This window comes from Aphelocoma coerulescens, unplaced genomic scaffold (genome assembly GCF_041296385.1).
Source record: "Aphelocoma coerulescens isolate FSJ_1873_10779 unplaced genomic scaffold, UR_Acoe_1.0 HiC_scaffold_335, whole genome shotgun sequence".
In the NCBI taxonomy this organism is placed as follows: Eukaryota; Metazoa; Chordata; class Aves; order Passeriformes; family Corvidae; genus Aphelocoma; species Aphelocoma coerulescens.
Window position 1 is genome coordinate 38,729 of NW_027183678.1, and position 24,021 is coordinate 62,749.

Consider the following 24,021-nt stretch of genomic DNA (forward strand, 5'->3'; position numbering starts at 1 on the left):
ACTGATAATAATAAAGGACCTCTGGAAGCAATGCTAATAAAGAATTCCTATTATAAAAATTTGGACTACCTATTCTCCTATGGTAAAGTGAGCTACAGGTCACTGAACAACTACATCAAGTCCCTAACAGGCCAGTTTCATGTCTTTGAGGTGTGCCAAGCAACCTCTCTCAGTTCGTAGTCTTCTGTAAGGATGTGCAGGTGGAGCCAGTTTCTGCCTCGTAGACGTAGGAACATCACAACAGCACCGTGGTAAACTGGAAGGTGAAGGGCAGGGCAATCCAGAGATGTGTGTCTGCACAGTGAATCCGTGTGCCGCAGCATCTTCCATCCACGGGAGCAGGAAAGCAGCTTCAGGATTGCCAGTGAAAAAAGGAAGAATTATGCAGTGCTCACGTGGCTGCCATCGGGTGTGAGCCCCCCCCAGCACAGCTCTGTGCAGGGAATTCCTCTCAGTGGCCGGAGAGCAGCATCCAGAGGCGAAATCGCAGCTGACCGTAAGCTCGCATCGCCTCTGCGTGGGCGGCCGGATCTTGGGCCAGGTGCTCAAAGAGGTTGAGCGGCTCGACCGCTCGCATTGCCGGCGGCAAGCTGATCTCTGCAGGAAGCCTCTGGTTGCCTAGGACAAAGTGCTCCAGGCGTTTCAACTGCAGGCAGCGGCGCAGGTATGCCATGATGTCCCACAGCCGCCGTGCAAATTCCCTCCTGCGCCACTGGGACAGCGGTACGGTGGTCAGCACGTGCATGACCACAGTCTTCCAGGTCGAGCTGGAAAAACCTGTGCCCCTCAGGATGCAGGTGAAGAGCTGCAGGCATTTCAGGTGCAAGCTCTCACACGGCACCTGCCTGGCGACGTGCTGGAAGAATTTTGCCTCTGCCACAGCGTACGTCTCAGGCCACGCTGTGCTTGCGATGGAGTCGGCGGGCTGGCTGCTCACAAAGATGCTGGAGCCGCCTGTCTGGGCCTCTGTGGGCTGGCTGACCACAAAGATGTCGGAGTCCCCGTGGCGCACCCCAAACAACATCTTCACCACCAGGCTCTTCTTGCCTTTGCTCAGCCGGAATTGGCAGGACCGGCTGCAGGGCTGAAACACCAAGTGCCATGAGTACGACTGAGGCAAATGCAGCCACGAGCATCTCACCAGCTGGTAGAACCAGTGGGAGGTTTTCTCCACGTCCAGGTAGGAGCCGGTGCAGAGTGTCTCTAGGAGGCTGGGCTTCTGCTTCCGCCGCAGCTCCTCCTGCGAGTGGTGCAGGAAGCACAACAGCTTCTCGCCCAGCTGCTCCCTCTCGCACGTGCACACCAGCTCCACACGGACGCAGAAGGTCCTTGCTGCCATCTGCCCTCCACTGTTCAGCTCCAGGTGGAAGGCGTGTCCCGGTGGGGGATTCAGTGGGACCAGCACGCAGTACACCCCATCCTGCTCACGGGGACTCCAACCCTCAAAGGCACTGCCCACCCCGATGGCTTCTTGAGGCACCGGGTAGAAACTATTGCTCACGCTGTCAATAAAGACACGCGTGAAGCTCTCCATCAGCTCAGCTGCCACTGAGCGACCTTTCTCCACGTCCTCGACGGGACACTGTATGCGATCCACTAAAAGGATCCCTCGCTTATTCCCAGTGTCACAGGTGTCTTCTTCCTCTTCAATTCCACCACGGCTGCCTTTGCCCTTGCCAGCACTGCCTTCTTTTTCACTGGTAGCCACATTACCTTGTTCTCCTTCTTTTGCATCTTCATTCTTCTCTCCATTCGCATTTGCATCACCCTGCTTCTCATCTCTGTTTGCAGCACTGGTCTCTTCATTTCCAAGGTGAGTGGTTTTTTCTTCAGTTGCAGCAAACCCACTGTGGTCTATTGCCTTCCCACCATCACTGTTGTCTTCCTGCCCAATCCAATCACTGCTTTGTTGTTCACTGGCATCACTGCTTCCCTGCACCTTCACATCTGCTTTTTCTTCCTTTCCATCTACCTCGTATACTCCTTTATTTACATCATCACTGTTGCCTGCCTTCATATACGCATCATCGGTTTTTTCTTCATTTCCATCTCCGTCTTCCTTTCCAGCATCCTTGTCTGGCTCCACCTTCACATCCTTGTTTTCTCCTTCATTTACTTCATCTAGGTCTTCCACACCTCCAGTAACATTGCCAGGTTCTTCTTCATTTCCTTCGGCAGTATTGTCTCCTGGCATATTCCCATCACTCCAGCCTTCATCTTTCTTTGCATCATGGCCATCATCACTTTTAACATCACTGTCTTTCTTCAACTTCACATCTTCATCTCGTTCATTGGCATCATCATCGTCTCCTTCGTTTGCAGCCACAGGACTGCCTTCTCCTTCATTTCCGCTGCCGCTGTCATCTGCCTCCACAGTCACATCTATGGTTTCTCCATCTCCCTTGGAATCCAAACTGTCTTCTTCCTTTTCTTTTTCCTTCTCCTCTCCCAAGATCTTGCAGGAGCTCTGGTCCTTGCCGCTGCTGTTGGTTTCGCTGGCTTCAGGACTCCTCCTGCAGCTAAACCACAGGCCCAAGAGGAGCAGGAGTCCAGCAAGAGCCCAGAATGGCCACTGCTGCAGGGCACCAAAGAGCAGGGCTCCCCAGCCCTCGTCCTGCTGCTCCAGGGGCCCTTGCTCCAGCTCCTGCAGCAGCCGAGCCATCTCGCGGTCAAGCAGCTCCTCACGCTCCTGCATTCGCCGGTGCGTGGCCTCATCCAGCCCATCCCCAGCTGGCTGGGGGTACTGGATCAGGCTTTGCACGAGCACGAAGAGCAATGACAATAAAGCCATGGTCTGCAAGAGGACACACAGAAGGGGTTCAGTAGGGCCAGCATGGAGGCAGCCAGTGGGGGGCAGGAGCCACAGGGACGTGGCAGCAGGAAGGAGAGGGCCCCTGGCAGCTGGCAGGAGGCAAGGCCTGCACCGCTGCCCCAGCAAGCACCGAGCCTGAGCAAGGCACTCCCACCAGGGGCTGGGCCCTGGATGCAGGGACAGAACACACGCCCCGGGTGCCGGCGCTTCTGCCCCAGCCTTCCCCCAGCCCTGCCTCCCCACCGCCTGTGTGCACTCACCGCTTGCCCAGGCTCTACTGGGGCAGCGGCAACCCATGGGGCCTTTAATAGCTGCCCCCATTGTGACACGGCCCCTGTGCTGTCACAGGCCCCAGAGCGCATCACAGGCCAGCCCCACCCGCCATCCCCAGCCCGGGAACTCATCATGGCCCTGGGCACCCAAAGCCTCAAGAGACACAAAGTGCAGACCCATCAGTCGTGAACCTGGGAACCCCAGAGCTTCCCTGTACAAAGCAGGCACAAGCGCCCTCCCACACAAACCCTTGTCAAATATAAATATGGGTGACATGATCCATGGATGCTCTTGGTATACGGGTGCAAGCTTTTATTTAATCTTGGAGGGGGACATTTTTTATTAATAATATTTATATTGATTACTTTTGGGGCAGTATGTCATATAGGCTAATGTTTTGTTACAGATTTAGTGAGAAATCTTTCTGAAAGAAATCCAGGCTGCTTGAATGATGCACAGGAAGATCTAACACCCTCCTTTAAGAGGCCCAGTAAGTTAATTACAAAATTTTGGTGTCTTCAGCAACCTCTCAGCTCTTAAAACTCTATGGTTCAACACAGTGCAAAATTCTGGGATAGCCAGGATTTTGTTCAGAAAGTAGAATGTCTCCTTTTTCAAATTTGTAGCAAAGATGTACATCTGTCACTCCCACCATCTTCAAAATTGTCTGCCTTAAACAGAGTTAACCAATCTCTCTGACTTGTTTGATGTTGCGCTGGTTAAATAAAGGAAATTCTGACTCTTTCTGCTATCTCTGTGTATTTATCTCCAAAGGACTGTGAGTACGGAAGAGTCATCCCCTATATTCCTCAGCTCTTCTTTGGGGAACTCACCTAGAAATGGAACTGCAGAAATGGGGAGGGAGGAAAAAGAAACAGGATGTGAATCGAGCACCTGCATAGTGACCACAGATGTCCACTGCTAGACAGACACTGACGTCAGGCAGATCGTGCCCTCCAAATAGTCCTCAGAAAGAGAACAAGTTTGGGATTTCTGAAACTGCTCTGAATTGGATTTGCTTAAACAGATGTCATTAGTAAAAGTAATCAAAGAAAGAGTTTTGATCCCTCTTCCAAGCTGATGCCACTTATCATGTCTCTTCCCTGCATTCTTCTAGGGAAGCTGTTTTTGATGTTGTCCCGTCCTTCTTTTTATAAGAGAGCAAAAATCCTTTGTTAAGTATTACTCTTTCAGTTTTGTTTCCTCTCATCTTCTGAGATACAGTAAAGTGAACATTCAGCAGAATAGTTTTGTATTTTTTGAATACAATTCTTCTTTTATCCAATTGAGGCCCTTCTGTGATCATGAAAAAACAGCCTCCAGTCAGTGACATCAAGAGTTTACACTCATAAGAGCTTGACATGGGTCAGTTCTCCAAGGTTATTCTTAGTTCAACTGCTATGTAAGCTGTTGATGTCACTGACTGGAGGCTGCTCTTCAGGACATGATATATATGATAATTATATGACAGAAAATGCAACATAGAGTTGAATCTGACCTTCAAGTTCACTAGCTTAAAAAAGGAAAAAAAATGTCTGCAAGAAATTTGCTGCTTTTCCCATTACTAAGATGTAATAAATGCCTTCAAGTTTATACTCGGTCGACGGCATATACACATGGACAGCAGCACCCATCCATCTTCAAGCTAGGGTACATTTTAAGTCTCAATGATCACTGCCTCCAGAAAGCATTTTTGAGACAAAACAGGCAAAGTCTTTTGCATATCTAGACAATCATCCAATACTAGGATCTTCACTCTCACATAAACACTTCATGTTTTTCCATAGAGGAATCTGAGATAGATTTTTCTGACAAATAACAGACCACCAAAAATTAATTAAACGACAAACAAGGGAAAAGCACCACTTCCTCACTCAGCACATTTTCCTTGATTTTCATTAAGCATTCAGATTTACAGACGCTGATATTGCCACAAGAGCAGTTTTTTTCTGGTTTTACTTCCTCTTCTAGTAGAGCAAGCACAGCTGCAAAATGCAAGCTCATTTCTAGGCTCTCTTACACATCACCAGTTTACCACATTCCAACCAGTCATAGCTGTGCAACACCCCGTCAGGGTACTGGGATTACTGCAGTGTCACAGACAGCTTAAGTGAGGCTCATGGAGCTGTACAGTTTTAACTACGTTTTAGATGTATAATTAAATGATGCATGACATGGAAATAAGCCAGCTGTACTGAAACTGAACAAACTAACTGCTGTGATGCAACAGTTAAGCATCTCATCAGTTATAAAATGAAACAGGTTTAAAGCAAAAGCAATATAGAGAACAGAATGCTTGACACTGTTAAATAGCATGTTCAAAGGATAATTTTTGAACATTAAGGAAATGTACTCACCCAGTCAAATTTTCAAAAGAATTCATGGCACCAAAATGTTCTCTGTTTGCTTTTTCACCATGTTTTAAGAATGGATCACTCTTAGGGGGAAGAAAATCCGGTGTGCAAAACACTGCGGGAAACTAAACAATCCTTAAACATGGCTAATTGCCACGTGGAGCTGATGGTTTAGCACGGTCATCCTTCAGCAGAGGAGAAAGAACTGCCTGTCTTTAGTTTACTTAGGTAAGATGAAAAAAGTGAGGAGTGTGAATTTGATCTCGCTTCAATTTACTTCAGTGGAAAAACTCTTGCCATGACTTCAGTGAGAGTGAGACTGCACCTTAATTCATTCTATATGGAGAAAAACAAACCAGCTGAGAATAATGCTTTTGTTTATTAGATTTAAATTACTACCATAGTCGTTTTGAACAGTGCTAAGTAAATCCTGCTTTAAAAGCCAAACCTTGCCTTCAGTCGTGCTTATTCCTCTGTACTGTGTCACAGTGCAGGATTCCTGGTCCTCTGACCAAGTCACGGCTGTCACAGTAAGCATGGTTTGCTCTGGGGAATGGCCACATTCCCACACGGGAATGATACATGTTTGTGGATATCACTGGTGACAATGCCCAAATCTGGCCTGGTGCATGCCCCCCAGCCAAGAAACTAGGGTGCACACTTTGGTAATATAAATGCATTCACTGAGAACACAGACTACACTTACTGAAATGTCCATGAAAAGCAGCCAAGTAAATCAAATCAATAGGGTTAAATTTGCAATTTCTCTCTTTCTGCAGGAAAATTTTAGGATAGCCACAAATTGAGAAAAATTTGATTTTTTTCTTCTTTTTCTCAGAAGGCAATCAACCTTCTGGGTCTGGCTATTCTTTACTTCTCCCTATGAAGTAAAATCTAAAAAGACACACACGATATTTATGGAAGGACCTCCCAATGAATTAGGAAAAATTATTACTCAGAAGATAAAACAGAAACAAGACTGTCTACACCGTATGAATTAAACATACAAGAATTAGGACACAGAGCCTTCCATCCTTTAGTAACAGAACTGATGCTGTCCTGAAAATGACATGAATGAATTAGACTGATGTATGAAAACCTTCTGCATCTGCTCTAGAGGTTGGAATGAGGATGTCAAATGAGGCAGCAGACAACAAGGATGTGCTGCTTAGGGAAGCTGTGGTTGTGGAGTTCTGCAGTTTGGATGAAGGTCACAGGTTATCTCCATCTACATGAAAATGAGTGATAAATATACACTGTCGGTCTTAAGACTGAAAGAGTACTAGGCAAAGAGGGTTAAAATATGGAATATTACTCAAAATCATCCCCTGGTTTTCTAAAGATCCTAATCTTCTATTAGAAGACAGTTTGTTACCTTCTCCTAATATTAAAACTACAGTAATAAAAGCACCTCAATCTTGTAGAAGTATCTAAGATACACAGATTAAGTAAGGTATATGCACTGAGAGCACCCTAAAAACATCACAAGAGGAGTGACAATTTCTGGGATAGTAATGACATGAACAAGTATCTAACTTAAGTCTGAGTGAATAAGAGAATTTTTCAACTAATGGATATGGGAAAATGTGAAAAGATGAGATACATGATTAAAGATCATAGTGGATTTGATTAACACAGGTGGAGAATATATGACTTTGATTCTGTACTACAACGTATTTTAATTGATTTGTGTGTAGTTTTAGTTTTATACATGCACAGTTTTTTTAGAACACATCTTTAGACTGGGACAAACAATAAAGGAAATCCATTGTACGACTTTACATTGATCCCGACATCATTCACTGGAATATCTTAACATTTCCTGCACAGATTCCCATTCGTTAAGATGACGACCTTGAGAAGAAGGAAACCTATAGCTGCCATTCAGAGAAGGTCTAAAATTTTAATTGCTGTTTGAACACAAAGGAGCTTTGACATGCTGTGGTTTATTGAAGCACTCCTGCAGTTATAGACACATCTTTAACCACCCTACCCTCTCCCTCTTCCTCCATCCACCACTGATTGATGCAACTGGAAAACTCAGTAACTGCAAAGTCCTGCTTACTTCCAGCTCTCCTGCCCCAGCAAATGCTCAGCTCTTCTGGGAAGATGGAGCTATGCCATAAACACATTGCACATGAAAGGAGACGAAACCTTCCCTTCAAAGACACGTGTGACCAGGTTTTTGGAACTGCCTGATGTGGCCAGTTCTCATCTGTTTTCCATAAAGAAGGAGAAGAGCCCTGTATTCTCCTCTTCATGATAGTTCAAGTATTAATTCCAAAGAACAGAGATGCCAGGACTTGTCAGTGACATGACTAACAATTTTATGACAACTGGCAAAACAGTTCATTTCTCCTACATCTTATTCTCAGAAACCTTGGAATTGTTTTGTCTGAAAGATTTGGGGGGAGGAAGGTAGACTTAATTCTCACAACTATATTAAATACTCAGTATATGTGATATCCTGTTGTCAACACACAAAATATAGTTTGATTATGATAAGCCATACTGGAATCATTTACAGTACATAAGTGTGAAAAAACAGCATTAAATTGTTTCTTGTTCCATGTGGAAAAATATACACCTTCCAACCCCCCAAGAAAGTAAGACAAAGCACAATAAATTCTGGTAATTCTCTTTCTTCCGACTTTTCAGTTCCATCACAGCTCTCAAAATTAAGATTTATGTGCTATTTTGCATCTGCATCTGTTGTTGATTTTCCCCCCCTACGGGGATATAGGTGAATAAGTTTGGACAGGAAACGGTATCCCTCAAGCCAAACTGAAAGGTTTATAAAGTTGCTAATAAAAGTTTGGATCAGGGCCTAAATATCAATCATCTGCTCATTGTCTTTTTAAACGAGCTCAGGCATTTCCCCAACTGTTCCCAGCAGGTCTCTGCCACTATTTTAAACTAAGATTTCAGCCATTTTTTTTTCCCTGTGTTGACCTCAATAATTTTTCTTTCTCCCCCTCTTTACCTGCCAAAGGCATCCATCAGGATTTTGCCAAAGGCTATCTGCTTTTGAAGTTGAGAGGAATTCACTAATCGTGAGTGTCAAATCCACAATAAATGCCGTCGCCATGTGGTACATGCTGCTTTTGGGAATTATCTCAAAAGGCCTGGCTGTGAGAAGGCCGGCTGTATGTTAGGAGGGTTTTACTGCTAACTTTCGTAACTCACGTCAGGTCTTTCAGTTTCTCTATTCATTGGCTTCAGTGAGTGCAACTGTTTCCCAAAGTAATAAAAATGTTGTCAAGATCCCTTGATCTTGCTTCCTCTGTCTCTCTCACACAAACACATCCAAACACATTTATATACACAGTGGAATAGCATGCGCAGTGGCACGCAAATCTAGCAAAAGAGAAGCTTGTAAATAAATAGCAAGTCATTCTGCTTACTCAATAAATTTCTCTGGGTGTTAAACTCATGATAAACATATCATAAGCCCCAATGAAGGCTTTACAGCCTGTCCCATCACACCATCCTGAGTGTAACTCTGCAATGCATAGGAAGACATAAGTTTGAAAAACAGAGCAGAAATAGCTCCCATAAGGGCAAGGTGCTGACACAGCTGAAACATAACTAATGGGAGAGCACTTGTTTTCACTAAAGAAGAAAGTATCAGTGACACACCTCTGTGCCTGTGCAGGTGTGCTGTACATTCAAAGCAAAAAGAAATCTACCTTCTTTAAAAACTTGTCCATTAATACATAAATATGTCTGTGTTGAAATCCCTCGGTACCATTCTTAACAAGAACTACACACAAGACTAAGAAATTCTGCAGAGAAACACGCTTTTGTGATCCAAAGAGGCAAGGAGAAAGAAAACCACCTATGAAGAGTTTAACATACCCACTTAGTGATAGAAAAAGAATTATTACAAAAATAAATGTCAGTCCCCTTGAAACACTTGAGTCAGCTCTCTCAACTTCCTCTGATGCTGTAGGAAGGTGTGAACGTCCTCCATGTCTCACATCATCCCTACCAGCCACATAGGAATGTCTCCAATGCACCTCAGAGTGTTTCAAGTACCACTCCCCTCTAATTTATGTAGAGTCTGTTAACATCCTCTTGGAGCAAACAGAAATAATACTTTTAAAAGACAGTTATACTTCAGAAACATGTGCCCCGACACAACAAAAAGCCCAGATTTTAATACTGCCCCGAGGCAGAATTCATCCATCTTTAAGGCTTCTATTGTGTATTTCCTGGTTAGTAATACAAAAGAACTGCTGGCAGTATCACATCAAAACGGAAGTGGCAGAATCAGAAAAACTACTGAAAAGTTTACCTTTATAGGAAAGCTTCAGTCTTGGGATATTTTGTTTTGACATTCCAGTGACTGGAAGGAACAGCATCACTAAAGACAGCAGGCTGCAGGCACGTGGCACTTGCAAAGCTCTCATTCTGCTCTCCTCTTCTGTACCTTCTTTTGTACTATGGTGAAGTATCTCCCCACTTTTCAAACAATCCAAGTTTTATCTGGAAGAAAAAAAGAAAACATCTGCAGATCTGCTTTACTGCATAAGTAACAATTCTGTAAGCAAGCCAGACCTATCTTTAAGGAGCACCTCAGTTAATTTCTTTGCTACAAAAGTAGTTTTCCTCTAGTACAAGTAAATATGTTTTGTTTCCTTAATACTAAATTTACACATTTTGACATTGGAAAAATATGTAAACTTTTCAGACACCAGTGTCTAGCCTAGCTAAAGTTTAAGCACAAATTAAATTAATGCAGTATCCATAAAAAGAACATATGACATTCAAAAGTGACCATGCAACTTGATAGTTAATACTAGTCCATTGGATATCTTATATGTTTTATAGCTCTTTTTGTCTCAGTACAACAGCTATTGTGTGTTTATGCTATGACTAGAATGAACTGTAATGTCTCAGATGCCATGGGGGTACAAGCTGAGTTAACAGTGAGTACATATCCATATCCATCAAAAACTTTTCATAAATAAACTAAGAAAACTGGACAGAGCAAGCAGTTGTGTTTCGTTTTAATAGAGAAAAAAGTCAAAGCGGATGATGGATTTAAAAGTGTTTTCAGTATGATATTTCCAGCAGAATAACTGCCTCAACTCATCCACCAAAATGTCCTATAAACTTTAATGAGTGTTTCAGGCTGGAGTCAATAGGCTGATATGGGATTTTGTTAGCACAGTGTGTAACTAAGCCAGCTTTGCAACACTTTTCACTTAGTAAGAATCATTCGTAGTCCATAAATCTTAAAGTGTTTTACAAACGAAAGCAATTATCACTGCCCTTATTTTCCCTATGCAAAAACGGAACCATAAAGCTGCAATGAACCTATTTCCTCAAGGTCACACAGCCAGCACAGGAGTTGAAAAGAAAACAGCAACAGCAGTCCTGCTGTCCTTTGTACCCAGCTATCAAGGATCCCTTTTGCCCAATAACTCGACTTTTGCACGTGAAATTATTTGAAACGGCATCTTGAGTTCTGAAGGCAAAACTTCACGGTTAATAAATCACAGAGATCAGAGTATGAAAATATTTGTGAGACCAGATCCTTCCCCCTGCAAGTGCCTGATGCTAGAGGTCAAGGGAGATGGCTGGTGAAATGACAAATGTCAGTGTTTGAGTAATGCTGGAAAACCAAGGAGTAAGGAAATGTTATGGTTAGTCGAGAGATTAATGGCTCATGATGTGCCATGAAAATTCTTTTCTGAAAGGAACTGGAGCTGCCTGATTAAAAGAGCAATCCTAGTGCCCACATCAGCCAGCACTTGCACAGACACCAAAGGAGAGGTTCCTCGCAAGTCCATGAGAGATGCAGCACAGCTTGTGGCCCCTGAGCCTTTCCACTGGTCTGTTATTTGAACTCCTGCAGCACTAGGTCTTGCAATTCTGTGAGCTACAGCAGCACCCAGAACCAATTCAGCACGTCCTGATACAGGCAGTTCATCCTTCCTGGCATGAAAGGATGGAAACAGAATCCCTTCAGTTCTCTCTGACACAGGAAATCTTGCTCAGATGAAACTTGGGCTTTCTGAGCCTCCAGACTTTCGCTCAGTAGCAAAAGACAAGGAAGTGTGCAAGAAAAGCATGATGGTGAAAAAGAGGGAAACAATCCGTAAAATCCCCAAAGCATAATTCCTATTGCAGAACACTAAGCTTCTTTCTTCTCAGTCCCCTCTTCAACACTCATATTCAGTGTCTGAATGCACTACTCTTGGCCAAGCGTGAGTACACGTTCATGAAATGACATGGAGAGAAAACAGACAAACATGAAATGCCTGTTTCATCTTTCTCTTCCCTTTATTACAGTATCAGATCCTAAGAGAACACCCTTAATTTCTTCTGTGCCAACACATCTATTTGAGGGTGGACCACGAAGGACTGAAGTGGATTAGACCATCCCAGGGTTAAATCGCCTTTAAGAAATTTATTTAGAGGTGAAAAAGGGGAAAAGAAGGAGAGGGGAGGAGGGGGAAGAATATGTGAAAATGAGACACCAGCCCTGTTCATCTTCAGCAGGATGATAGTGACAAACCATACTTCAAAAAGAAGCAATTAAGAGGGAGCCAGTCTCACTGCAAGTATGTTGAGAAGTCATGGCCTGAAGCCATGGGCCTCAGCCAACAGGGAACTCACCAAAGGATATGGGGCTCATTTTCTTGAGGCAAATTACTGTGAAGAATCAGGACTAAATTTGACTAAAAAACCAGTTGTGTCAATGCACTGTCATTTGCTGAATTGATTGAGAATCAGCACCAAACTCGGGCCTTCGGCCATAGCTCACAACCTCACTTTTTCATGTAGGCTTTTTTTGCTAATGGGAACCTTCCTTTGTTTTGGTTGGTTTTTTTTTTCCTTTTCCCCTTTTATTTGAATAAAGTCTGTGAAAAACCATTTGCTTTCACAAGGCAGTTAGTTTACACTCGAGGCAGCTGCTCTGTGAGCTCGAGCCAACCCTGTCCTGTCTTTAGATTCATTGCAATCTGGCCAGATTGTCACATATATTTTTAGTTTATGATGATCCTCTAATACAATTCCACACAGAGTCCTTCCAACAGTCTAGCTCAGGTTAATGAACTTCAGGCCAACTAACTTGCCATTAATCGTCAGGAAATGCCCTTCCTCTCTGTAACACATGCAATGTCAATCAGTGTCCTGTGCTGAAAAGACCCACGGTCACGCAGCTCAGTAGCAAACAGTTCCATAGGCAGAAATAAAACATAAAACCTAAACGCAAATTTGACTCCCCCATTCCTTCCTCCCCTCAAAAGTAAGAAGAATTTGGTCAGAGAAGGAAAAATTACTGGTTTGTTCAGTTCTTCGATACTTCAGCTAAGGACCAACACATTGTAAAACCTCCTCACCATGAACAGATCCAAAATAACTGAGGAAAAAGAGTCTGAAATGAAAAATGCTGAGGCTAAAGCTGGTTTCCCACCTTGGCTTCAGCTAGGAAATAGCACCGCACTGTGTTCATTATCACCTGCAAGACCGACCAGGGAAGGAAGCCAGGCATACACCTCGCTGAAACAGGGGCATTTCCAATGGAATAAAGAAGCTTTTATTTGCCCCATGTAGGGGTGGGAGGCACAAGGCTGAGGAGGGGCTGAGCAGCCTGGCTCCATCCTGCTAGGACCTCCCTGCGGGGCCCATAAATTGGGAACAGGCCGTAGGTTAAATGCCAAAAGACAGAAAGCTGAACTGCTGGTGCCCGGCCATCCTGACAGAGAGAGGGGCTGGACCTGACTGGCACATGTGGGATGCCACGTCTCTGAAATGAGGTGTCACCTCCCTGCAATTGGTCAGATTTAGTGGAGCCTATAAAACAGATTGCTCTGAAGCTACTGTCTGAAACAAGAAAACCTGGGGCCAATTTACTAAACATAATTTATTCCAGGCCCTTTGTGGCAATAAACAGAGCTCTTCAGCCTTCTCAAACACACAGACAGTAAGGAGTTCTGTGCTTATGGGAGCTTTTTCAGATCGTTCAGCTCAAACCTATCTAAATGCAAAGTCTTGCATTCACAAATACTGTGTAGTTTCCGACTTCTCCTGGCATCATGAAGTCCAGAGCTGAAAGGACTGTGACCCATCTGCAAACACACGCTTTATAAACTGTATTCGTGTAACTCTTGGTTAGTTCTGTAAAATAAAAACCTTTATGGAATTGGAGGATAATTTAAAACCTGTTTCCAACACTAGGTTTCCGAGGTCATTTTGAAATTCAGAATTTTACATTCAAATAAAGAGTTACGGCTCAGTTTTAGTGAACCTAACAGCAATGCTGCAAATTGTGACAGCTGAAAATCTAGAGCAACCCAGTCATCATAAGCTTATAAATTCATTATAAACTTAATGAGTAAGTTGCCTAGGCCACGTAGCCTCAATATCTAATTTACTATCACTGATGCTAGAGTTTTTCTTTCTTTCTTTTCCTCATCTATCCTTGTTTGAGATGATCTCGAGGTTTTATTTTGTCTATGGAGTCAGAAGCCAGCAAAAGATGTCCCTTCTAGACATCAATAAAATAGCATGAGTGGCCTGTCAGACAAACACACTGCTTTAAAAGATTTAAAACTAATCACCTACAAGAAGAAACAAAAATTACCCCGCCTACAATTCAAATTGATTGAAAGGTACCTTATCTCTTTATGATCTCTTCCTTAAGTATATGTACTTTATATACATGCACACACATTTAAAGCATGTTACTTTAACTGCAAATATACAAATACGTGTCCAATGCATTATGTAGATGTCTCACCTTGAAATTATCATACATATTCCAAAAGAAAAATTACTATTGAGTGGTTCAAAACTATACTATAATCATGAACTGGATATTGAATTGTCTTTGTTAATAAGAGAGAAAACTATAAGCATACATGACTCAGATTAGTAACTTATAAAATCAAATAGACTAAAAGTAAAATTGCATCATTAGACTTAATATTCTTAACTTAGTTCTGCAATAACAAAGATGACATTCATCCAGAGCACAATGAAACTATGTTCTTGTACCACTTACATAGATGGTCTGTTGATATATTATTTGGCAGAAGATGCTTTTCACTTTACCGTGTTCTATTTTATTTCATTGGCACCTCGCGCGTTGCGCCGGGCGGCTCATTCGGGGACATGCGCCGGCTCCCACAGCGCCCCGCCCGCCGCCGCTCCCCGCTGCTCTCGGGAGATCGCACACCGCAGGCGGCCCAAGCCCCGTCTCGCCGACGGCCCTCGCCACCCGCCGCCCGCCGCCGCGTTCTCCCGCTCCCTACCGGCACGAAGCGGCGCCGGAATCCCTCCTGTCCTGGAAAAGGTGCGCTAAAGAAAAAAAAAATGAACTCCGAACTTTCCACAAACGTCCCAACAAACGAAGCCGCTGTGAGGGGCTTCGAGCTGGGCCTGGTCCCTCAGGGAACGGCGCTTTCCATTGGCTGCCGGAGTAGCCAGGGCTCCTATTGGCTGCCGCACGCTGCGGCGCTTCCGATTGGCTGCTGCCCGACCCGCCGCCCCCGGGCCGCTGCTGCTGGGGGTCTCGCCAGGCGGGCTGCAGCCAGAGCAGGACACAGCGCAGCGCCAGCAGGCGTCCGGCGGTGCTCCGTGTCTGTCGGCGTCTGCACTTCAGACAGACAAATTGCATCCAAATTGCCGGCGATTTCCACCACCTGCTATTTCTCCTCTCTTTTCCTGGATGGATTTGACAGCGCTTTCTTTCCCCCCACAGAGTGGGAAAGCAAAATGCTCAGCTGCCCCTTGGCCATCTCCGCTTCCTTCCACAGCTCCAGCCTTGTCCCTCTTTCTCTCCCCTTTCCTTTGCACTAGGTTCTCCCTCCTCCTTTCCCAGGCAGCTCGCAGCAGAGACATTTCACCCACCGGCAGCACCTGCTTCCTCTCACTCCGTCCCAGTTTGCCCACTTTGAACTACTGGAGCCGCCTGCCCGCGGAGCCGGACCCGCCGTGCGCCTGGGTAATGGTGGCGTGAATGATCGCAGGGATTATTGGGGTGGGCTGGGCCTGGCCAGGTGCCTGGTGCCAGCAAAACCGCTCTGTCCCTCTCCTCCTCACCCTGGGCAGGGAACAGAACACATCAGGAAAGGCCCGAGGATCGGGAGAAGGGCACAGAGAGATCACTCACCCGTCACTGGAATAAGAGACACGACTGGGGGGAATAAATTGAATTTATTGTCAAACAAATCAGAGCAAGAGAATGAGAGGTAAACCTGCAGGGCTTTAAGCCTAGGAACGAGGACTTTTTCCTCGGCAGCTCGCAGCTGCACGAGGGGGATAAAGGATCCCCCGGGGCCCCCGAGCAGCGGCTCTGCCCCCCCTCAATGGGGATGCATCCAGACCCGCCGGTCCATGCCGGGCTTCTTTTTCAATTTCTTAATCAATTAAGGGAAAACTCCCTTTAGTCACCATTTCAAAGCCTTGAATCAAGGGGAAAACGGAGCTTCCCTCTCAATTTAGACCCGTAACTGATGCATAAGGAGGGTCTCCCTTAAATATAAAACCAAAGAAAAAGTGAATCAAGGGGGACTTTTGCTCAAATTAGCCTCCTGAAATGAGGGAAAATGCAGCTTCCTCTTCACTTTCCCTCAAGAAACACCATTTTGGGGGCTTTTGGACACGTTTTTCCTCTATGAAGGTCCCTTCAAATGAGGGTCCCCCTCGATGGAACTCTTATAATGGCACATAAAGGGCTTCCCTTTAAAACCAGGGACGGTGGTGTTTTGCCCTCAGTTTTAACCTTAAGATTATGAAAATGGGGCGGTTTCCCTCAATTCAAATCCATCAAACAGCACCATAAAGGCTTTCTTCTTCCAATTAGACAGGAAAATAATGCAAAACAGTGATTCCCAGCCAACTGAGATACAAAATCATGAAAACATTGTGTCAATTGAGACCCTCCAAACAGTAGATGAAGTGGGATCCTCCTAAGTTCAAGCACAATTAAAGAAATGGAGTGTTTTCCCCTCAATTAAAATCCTTTTTCTTCTCGTAACCCCCCCCCGCCCCCCTTTTTTTTGGGGGGGGGGCGAGGCACTGGGAGCACTTCCTCCTCCTCACTGGTCGCACTTGGGGCTGCTGCACGTTGGAGAGTGGTGGGAAGTTTCCTCCCAGTTCCCTCCCAGCGTTCCCAGTATCTCTTCCAGTGCTCCCACTGGCAAAACACTGGGGGGCACTGCATGGTCTGATGATGGAGGGGTGCATTGTCGAGGATCACAGAGGGGCCCGGGGGGTCCCAGGCGTCCCTGGGGGGGTTCCAGATTCAGCAGTAGGATTTTTCAGACTATGAGTGAGCTATGTAGCCTTTGGAGGTGTCCCTTCCTCTCCTGCTCACAAGAGAGCAGCTCAGAGGTGATTTGGCTCCTAAGCGTTTCAATTTAGGCCCCCAAAGAGAGGAGGAGCTGCTGCCCACATTACACCTTACAGCTCTGCCAAGGGGCATCTAACCCAGTGTGTGCTCAGGAGGTGGGGATGCAAACCCCAAATCCCATCTCCGCCTCCCTCTGCAGTCCTTTAAGGGGTTCCTCTAGTCTGGAAAACCAGTTCCATAGCTATAGTAAACCCAGAGTCTCCTGAGTGAGAAACCACGTACTTGTAATTCCTCTGCAATAGCCTCATCCCACCTCCAGCAGCCCCTGGGAAGTTGCAGGCAAGAACACCTAACCTGGTAAGCAACTCCAATTCTTGGCAGATTTCCAGGACAATGCAAAAACATTTCAAAGTATTTTTTCAACACATCTGCTTATTGTCCTTTAATGCAAAATAGTGATTCCATACCAGTCCTAAGAAGAACAGGCCCAGGGAAGACCTTGCTCTCTACAACTCCCTGACAGGAGGGTGTAGCCAGGTGAGGACTGGCTGCTTCTCCCAGGCAACCAATAACAGGACAAGAGGAAATGGCCTCAAGCCGCACCAGGGTTGGGCATCAAGAGGACTTTCTTCCTGGAAAGGGTGGTCAGGCCTTGGCAGGGGCTGCCCAGGCAGGTTTGGAGTCCCCGTTCCTGGAGGTGTCCGAGGAACACCTGGACATGGCACTCAGTGCTCTGGGCTGGGTGACAAGGTAGGGATTGGGCACACATTGGACTCGATGACCTTAGAGGGCTTTTCCAACCTCAATGGTTCTGTGATTCTCATGATTCCAAATTCATTTGCAAAAGTTCTCACACCTCTAGTCACACCTTAGCAGGTGTGTAGGCCCAAGCTCATACATTTGAGAGATTTACTGCCTCCAGTGGGATCTACACCGCAATTTCAGGAAGAGGCAGGACTTGAGCCGTTACGAGAGAAAACTTTGCAAAAGCATTCCCTGGAGAGACATCCTGAAGGAAGGTGTCTCCCCCTCTTCTGACCATAGAGGGAGCTGAGTCGCCAGTGTTAATTCTAAAACTTTTAAGCTCCAAGTCTGACTCCCAGAAATTTTATTGGCCCCGCTTCCCAGCACAATACTCAGGCCTCACATGTCGAGGAAAAAGCAGTGCAGATTAAATAATTAATGCTTCTGGGTACTGTTCTCCCTCTAAACTACACACAATCCCAAAGGAACAAAACCCTTAAACAAGATGGATTGCTCTCGCTAGCACAAGAAGGAGAAATCTGACAGGGATCTACTTCATCATTCTGCCAAGGCTTTGTCAAACACCTCAGCTCCTGCACTTCAGGGAATAAGAAGTGGCTTATAAGAAGTGACTTTTATGTCAGTGAGCATGTTATTATGGATTAATCTTGCACTGGAGAACAGTCTTCATACCCTACTGCATCACCCAAAGAGTCTGCTGCCTAGTGAGCTCCTGAGTTGTATCTTCCTTGTCAATCTTATCAGCCCCTTGTTTGATTGTAAAAACGTAAACAAAACGCAGCAAGCATTGGCCCAACGGCTCAGGACTTGCATATCTCTTCCAAAGAGAGGGAGAAAAAAGAGTGTTTCTCCCAAATCACAGAGTTTAAAAGTTCATGTTATCTACATATATTTTTAAAAGAAAAAGAGGAACAGTAAAATATCAGTTAATGTGCCAGTGGTGCTCCACTCTATTTCTGTTCTCTTCTTCCACTTGTAGCATCTCTAAGAATACTTTAAAACCAGCCAACCAACCAAAACAACAAAAAAACGACGTTGAAATGAAGCTGAACAAGAAGCAATCTGGCTGCTGGCTTGTGGGCACTCCACTGCCTGAGTTCCAGTAAGGGAGTTTATCCTCTCCGCAGTTTTGAGCCAGATCCCAAAGTACTGAGCATCAGCTTCTAGCTTTTTTAAGAATTTAACTGTAAGAAAAGCTGCTGGGGAAGGCCATGCTCCAGGCATATTCATGGGATTTCACCCGTGCAGCTCCCTAAGCTGAACTTGTGTCTGTCTTTTCCTCTACCTTGCTGGGCTTGGCTCATGCGTTTCTTGAGGGGAAGGCCCTGCACTGATCAAAGCATGGACTGACCTCAGAGAAACAGCTTCTGTCAGTGTGGACCTATCCTAAATGGACCATTTCCCAAAGTAATTCAAGTGCCTGAATTTCACTTACTCAAAACTGCTTTTAAAGAAACCTGGTTTAACACACTCCCTTTCTAAGCAACTACTGGGCAGCGCTCCTTCACTCCCTGTCAGTGTTATTCTCTGACCCTTGGAGAAAGGCTTTAAAGCAACAAAGGGCTTCTTAAGCACCAATAACTTACTCAGTCAAGAATTCAAATCAATAGCAAGGGCAGAGCCTGACTTCAAAACCTATTTTAAAACAGAATTTAAAAGCAGTTGCATTGCCAATTGACAAGATTAGAAAGGTTTCCTTAGCAGTTGTGATTACAAAGGAATGAACTGTGCAGGGAGAGGACTGAGCATGGAGCAAGTGGGGAGCAGGGGGGAAGAAGGGGGAAACCTTCATTTGCACTGTGGGTTTTTAACCATCATGATCATATCTCAACCAGTCTAATCTCAAAAAAGGAAAAGTTTCCTGGACATTTTTCATTTCAGCAAGAGCCTAAGGCAGCCCTCAGCAGCAGGAGATTGGAATAACTGCAATCCCTTGAGCAAAGGGAGCAGGGCGTGCTCCTCAAAGCCAGACCTTCATCCACAGCACCCAGAAGGTAGCAAAACAAGGCTACAACAAAGCCGTAAGTGGGGAATGGGTTATCAAGGGTTTTATAAGGAAAGGTCTGAAAAACAGGACCTGGAGGGTGAGAGAGGAAAGAAATAGTGAGATAGCTGAGGCCTCTTGGAAAAAAAAAGGGAGGAAAGGTCGGGATTAAATTCTAACTCAGCTGGAGCTGATCTTAAATGTAATAGGGGGAAATTGCAGCAAGAGGAGACTTCTTTATAGCAGCCAAGTACTGGGATAAATTCACTATAGAAACAGAGAAATCTATATCAGCAGCAGCTCTCTGCAAAGAGATCAGGCATCCATTCCTCATGGCAAAGCAGGGCACAGGGAATTGTGCCAGACAACCTCCTCCCCAGGTTGATCCCAGCCCTAATTTCAAAAAATGGCACAAAAATGCAATTGTGCATTAACACAGCAAAGTCTTCTTTCCAGCTTATCAGGCTTTGAGATGCCTTAGATTGAGATGCAAACCCAGCTCCTACCACTGTGCTGTGCTTGGACTCTCCCCCCCCTTTCCCCGACCCCATCTCCTGAGCAACCAACAGCTCGCAAGGAGCCGGCACCCCTGGAATTTCACACTCGGCATCTCTTCCAAGCTTAACAGGTGAACAAACAGGTACTCCAACACCTCCTTCCTTTGTACTTCGGGCAGCACAGACCCACTGGGAGAAACTGGAATCCAAGGGCAGATGTAAACATGGGACTCCTGCTTGCCACTGTCTCCACCGTTCTCCAGCTCAGCCCTGGGCTGGGAAACAAAAGACAAGAAACATTTAAAAAACATCCTTGAGGTGTCTTGAGAATGCCCAGGCCTGGAAGAAAGACCTTCCCATCGCTCTCTTGGCCTTTTCCCACTCTGAGGAACTGTGCAAATGCACAGCCACACCCAAGCTGGACAGCCTGGGATGTTTTCTGCACACCAAACGCCACGTCCCAAGCACCAGGAGCCTGAAGATGCCCTGGATTGCAATTCACAGCATCAGTGAACCCTGCACAGGACAGCCAAGTCTGACAGGAAAAACCTCACTGCTCCAGGCTACTTGGCTCCTCCCAAATCCAGGCCAGCACTCCAACAGGCTCTAAGAACAAAACAAGAAAGAAGGGAAATGATGCTTTTTGTTTCAGTTGAGCTGCACATTTATCTTTTCCCTTTTTGCATTTCCAGGATGCAGGAAGTGAGAAGGAACTTGAGGAGATGTGCTCGGTCCGAGAAAAATAATTTTGAAAAAACTGTGCCTGCCTGGGCAGCTGCAGTTATTGCACAGGCATTCAGGGCTGACAGTTCCCTGCGGGGAGAGCTCAGCACATGTCCACAGAGGCAATCCCAGCATCTGCAAGAAAGAAAGAAGCAGCAAAAGGTGATTGCTTCTCTTTCCAAGTTATTTCAAGTGCTCACACCCAAACCAACCTTTGCTCTTGATGCGAGTGATGCTTTCTGGGGGAAATCAGCTGATTTCCAAAGTTCCCTTCCTGCCCCGCGCCTGATGTGCACAGGAGAAAACCCCTTCCCTGAAGGGACTGTGCTCCCTCTAATCCCATTTTCCCAGTCTGTTCCATGGGGATATTGCCAGCCTGCAGCAGCAGAGGCACATGCAGGCCTCAGCACTCTCTGCTCCAAGCACAGCTCTGGGCTCCTTTGCAGACTGCCTTTGCCGTGGGGTTTTCTCCAGGAGAAGCCAAGGAATTGCTCATGGAAGGGTGGAGATTAAGTTAGCCCAAAGGGAAGTAAAGAATAAATATCTCATTTTTCCATCAAAATGCTCATGCTCTGCCCTACAGATTGTTTCAAGTTTTTCCCACAAGCTTTGCCCTACCCATCATCTCATTTTTAGCCCAAAAAGTAATTTTCTGTATCCTCAAGAATGTCTCAGTGTCTATCCCCAAAATTTTCACTGTGTCTCCGCATGTGACTACCTCAGTTTACCTCATGATGTTCATTCTCTTCCCTGGGGATTGCTTCAGATTTTCCCTCCAAGCTGTCCCTGTCTGTCCACTTCTGATTTCTTCTTTTTTACAAGAAAGTATTCATTCACTACTCTGGAGATTATCTCCAGCTTTACCCCTCAAAATTTCCCTAACATTCACTATTCAGTGCCTGATTTTTACCTCAGTATGTTCATTCTCTCCCCTAGAGATAACCTCCGATTTTACCCCCAGTATTTTCCCTACCTGCCCGCTAACTATTTACTCTTTTTGACCTATAAATATTCTCTTTCTGCCCTGGAGATTTCATCAAGTTTTACTATGAAATATTTCACTATCTTTCCAGTACTGTCTCACTTTACCTCACGATGTACGCTCTCCCTGCCACACATCCCCCCAGATTTCACCTCCAAAATTATTGCTACTTGTCCACTACTTATTACCTGATTTTCACCTCCGTATGTCCATTCTCTGCCCAACAGGTCATTTTAATTTCTACCCCCAAAACTTTTCCAACCTGTCACCTAGTGACTGCCTCAGTTTAGCTCAAAAATGTTGTCTCCCCTAGACATTACCTCAGACTTTACCCCCAAATTTTTTCCCTGTCTACAAGTTACTACCTCCCTTTAACTTCAGTATGTTCATTCTCTGCACTACAGACTCAAATTTACTCTCAAAATCTCCCTGCCTCTCCAACACTGATGACTTCCTTTTTACCTCAAAACATTTATTTATTTTCTACCATGGAGGTTACATCAAGTTTCACCCCCAGAATTTACTAATACTTCCACAACTGATTCACTCAGTTTACCTCAAAAAGTGTTCATTCCCTCACCTAGAGATGACCTTGTATTTTACCCCCAAAAGTTTCCCTACCTGTGCACAACTGATTGCTATAGTTTACTTCAAAATCTTCATGCTCTCCACTACAGGTCACCTCAAGTTTACTTCAAACATTTTCCATACCTGTCCATTACTGATTATCTCAATTTTTACCTCAAATAAGTCATTCTCTACCTACAGACACTGGATAGTAAATCATACAAAGATCTAAAAGTCTGCACAAGAAACAGCAGAAGGTTTTCCATGAATAACACAAGTTCCTTTTTTCCTCTCCTCCACCTAGGACTGCTACCAAGAGACAGGAGAGTTGTTATCAACACTCGAACCTCCCAAGCGTTGTTATTGCTCAGAGAGCTGCGCCGGCACTGAGCTACTCCCATGCGCCTGCAGGGCTTTGGGGAGGGGCAAGACCGTCCCACTCCTGCCTGGAGAAATTTCAACGCCCTAAAAAGTCATTTCCCTTCTCTCTCTCTGACCCAGGGCCAAAGCAGCTGTGTAGAACAACATGGACTATTCACGGAAAGGATGACTCAGTTGTGGGAAAAACACTAGAGAAAGACTATCACCCCAAATTTCAGGGTGAAAACACACTGCTTGTTAACAGGAGCACACAAACTCATTTAAACCAGAGAGGAAACTGCACACCAGGAAAAGAGCTGAAAGATATGCTCTGCCTTGGTTGATAATTCCAAAGGAAATTCCCCACCGATCATAGGCAATTACCTATAATTTTACCTCCATTATCACTGGATTTCTGACTTGGGTTTCTGTGGAAGTGTTTCACAGATGCCTTGAGGGGTCAGGGGCTTGGTTGGATTCTTTGTGGTTAGTCCTGACAGGCCCAAGCCAAACCCACCCACCTACATCAACGCTCCACCCCAAATTTGCATGAAATACTGGTAACAATTTATAAATACTCCCCTTCCCTGTCCTTCCTTACACATCCATAGAGCAAATGTATTCTATCCATTGTTCCCAAGAGCACCTCTCCAGCCCAAATCCCAGTTTTCACAAACACAAACCAAATAGACCTAAGACAATTATTCCATCAGTGCCTGCAATTCTGAGCTCCCTGTTCCCTGCCACTCACACAGCAATCTCACCTCAGCCCAGAGACTCCCTGTCCCCAAAGGGAAACACAACCTGACGGGGCACAGCTCTGGCACCACATTTCCCCTTGTTCCTAGAAAGCCCCAGGTAAATCCAGTCCCTCAGACCTTGCATCCCTGAACACCAGGAGAGCTGGAGTTTTACCCAGATCCCAGTGCCCTGCACAGCTGCACTGACACGAGCACAGGCTGATCTCTCCACCCAGCACCATCCCTCATTTTCCTCCCATTGCTCCCCAAGCGTCCCCAAACCACCCCGTGTCTGTGCCGGGGCCAGTGCCTGCCCCGAGCCCAACCAGAGGCTGTCACCCAGCCCTGCACCAGCTCCCACCCCTGGGAGAGCTGGGAATGCACTGAGAGCTCAGCTCCCTGGGCTCCCCAACACCCAAACCAGTCCTCAGACACACAAATAATGCCCAACCTGCCCCTCCGGGCACAGCCAAACACCACAACTCCATCATCCCCAAGGAACTCTGGCAGTTACCTCTTCACCTCTGCCCTTTTCCAAAAGACACAAGTAGGACTGGGCTGTCAGAAATGGTATTCCCTAGGCAGTTCATCCCAGCAGAGAGGAGAAGAGGAACCCTGTGTCCCTCTGACTAACCCCACAGCATGGGCAGGAC

The 24,021-nt window shown here is 45.6% G+C and overlaps 1 protein-coding gene across 1 annotated transcript; it reads right to left on the reverse strand.

The window, feature by feature from the left end:
- Nucleotides 1-391: 391 nt before the first annotated feature.
- On the reverse strand, nt 392-14,794 carry LOC138101550 (uncharacterized). The gene is made up of 3 exons (XM_068999322.1): nt 14,709-14,794; nt 9,737-9,927; nt 392-2,794 (listed from the first exon to the last, which is right to left on the reverse strand). Exon 3 carries the CDS (start codon nt 2,789-2,791, stop codon nt 452-454), a length of 2,340 nt encoding a protein of 779 aa, XP_068855423.1. The 5' UTR covers nt 2,792-2,794; nt 9,737-9,927; nt 14,709-14,794; the 3' UTR covers nt 392-451.
- Nucleotides 14,795-24,021: the final 9,227 nt, after the last annotated feature.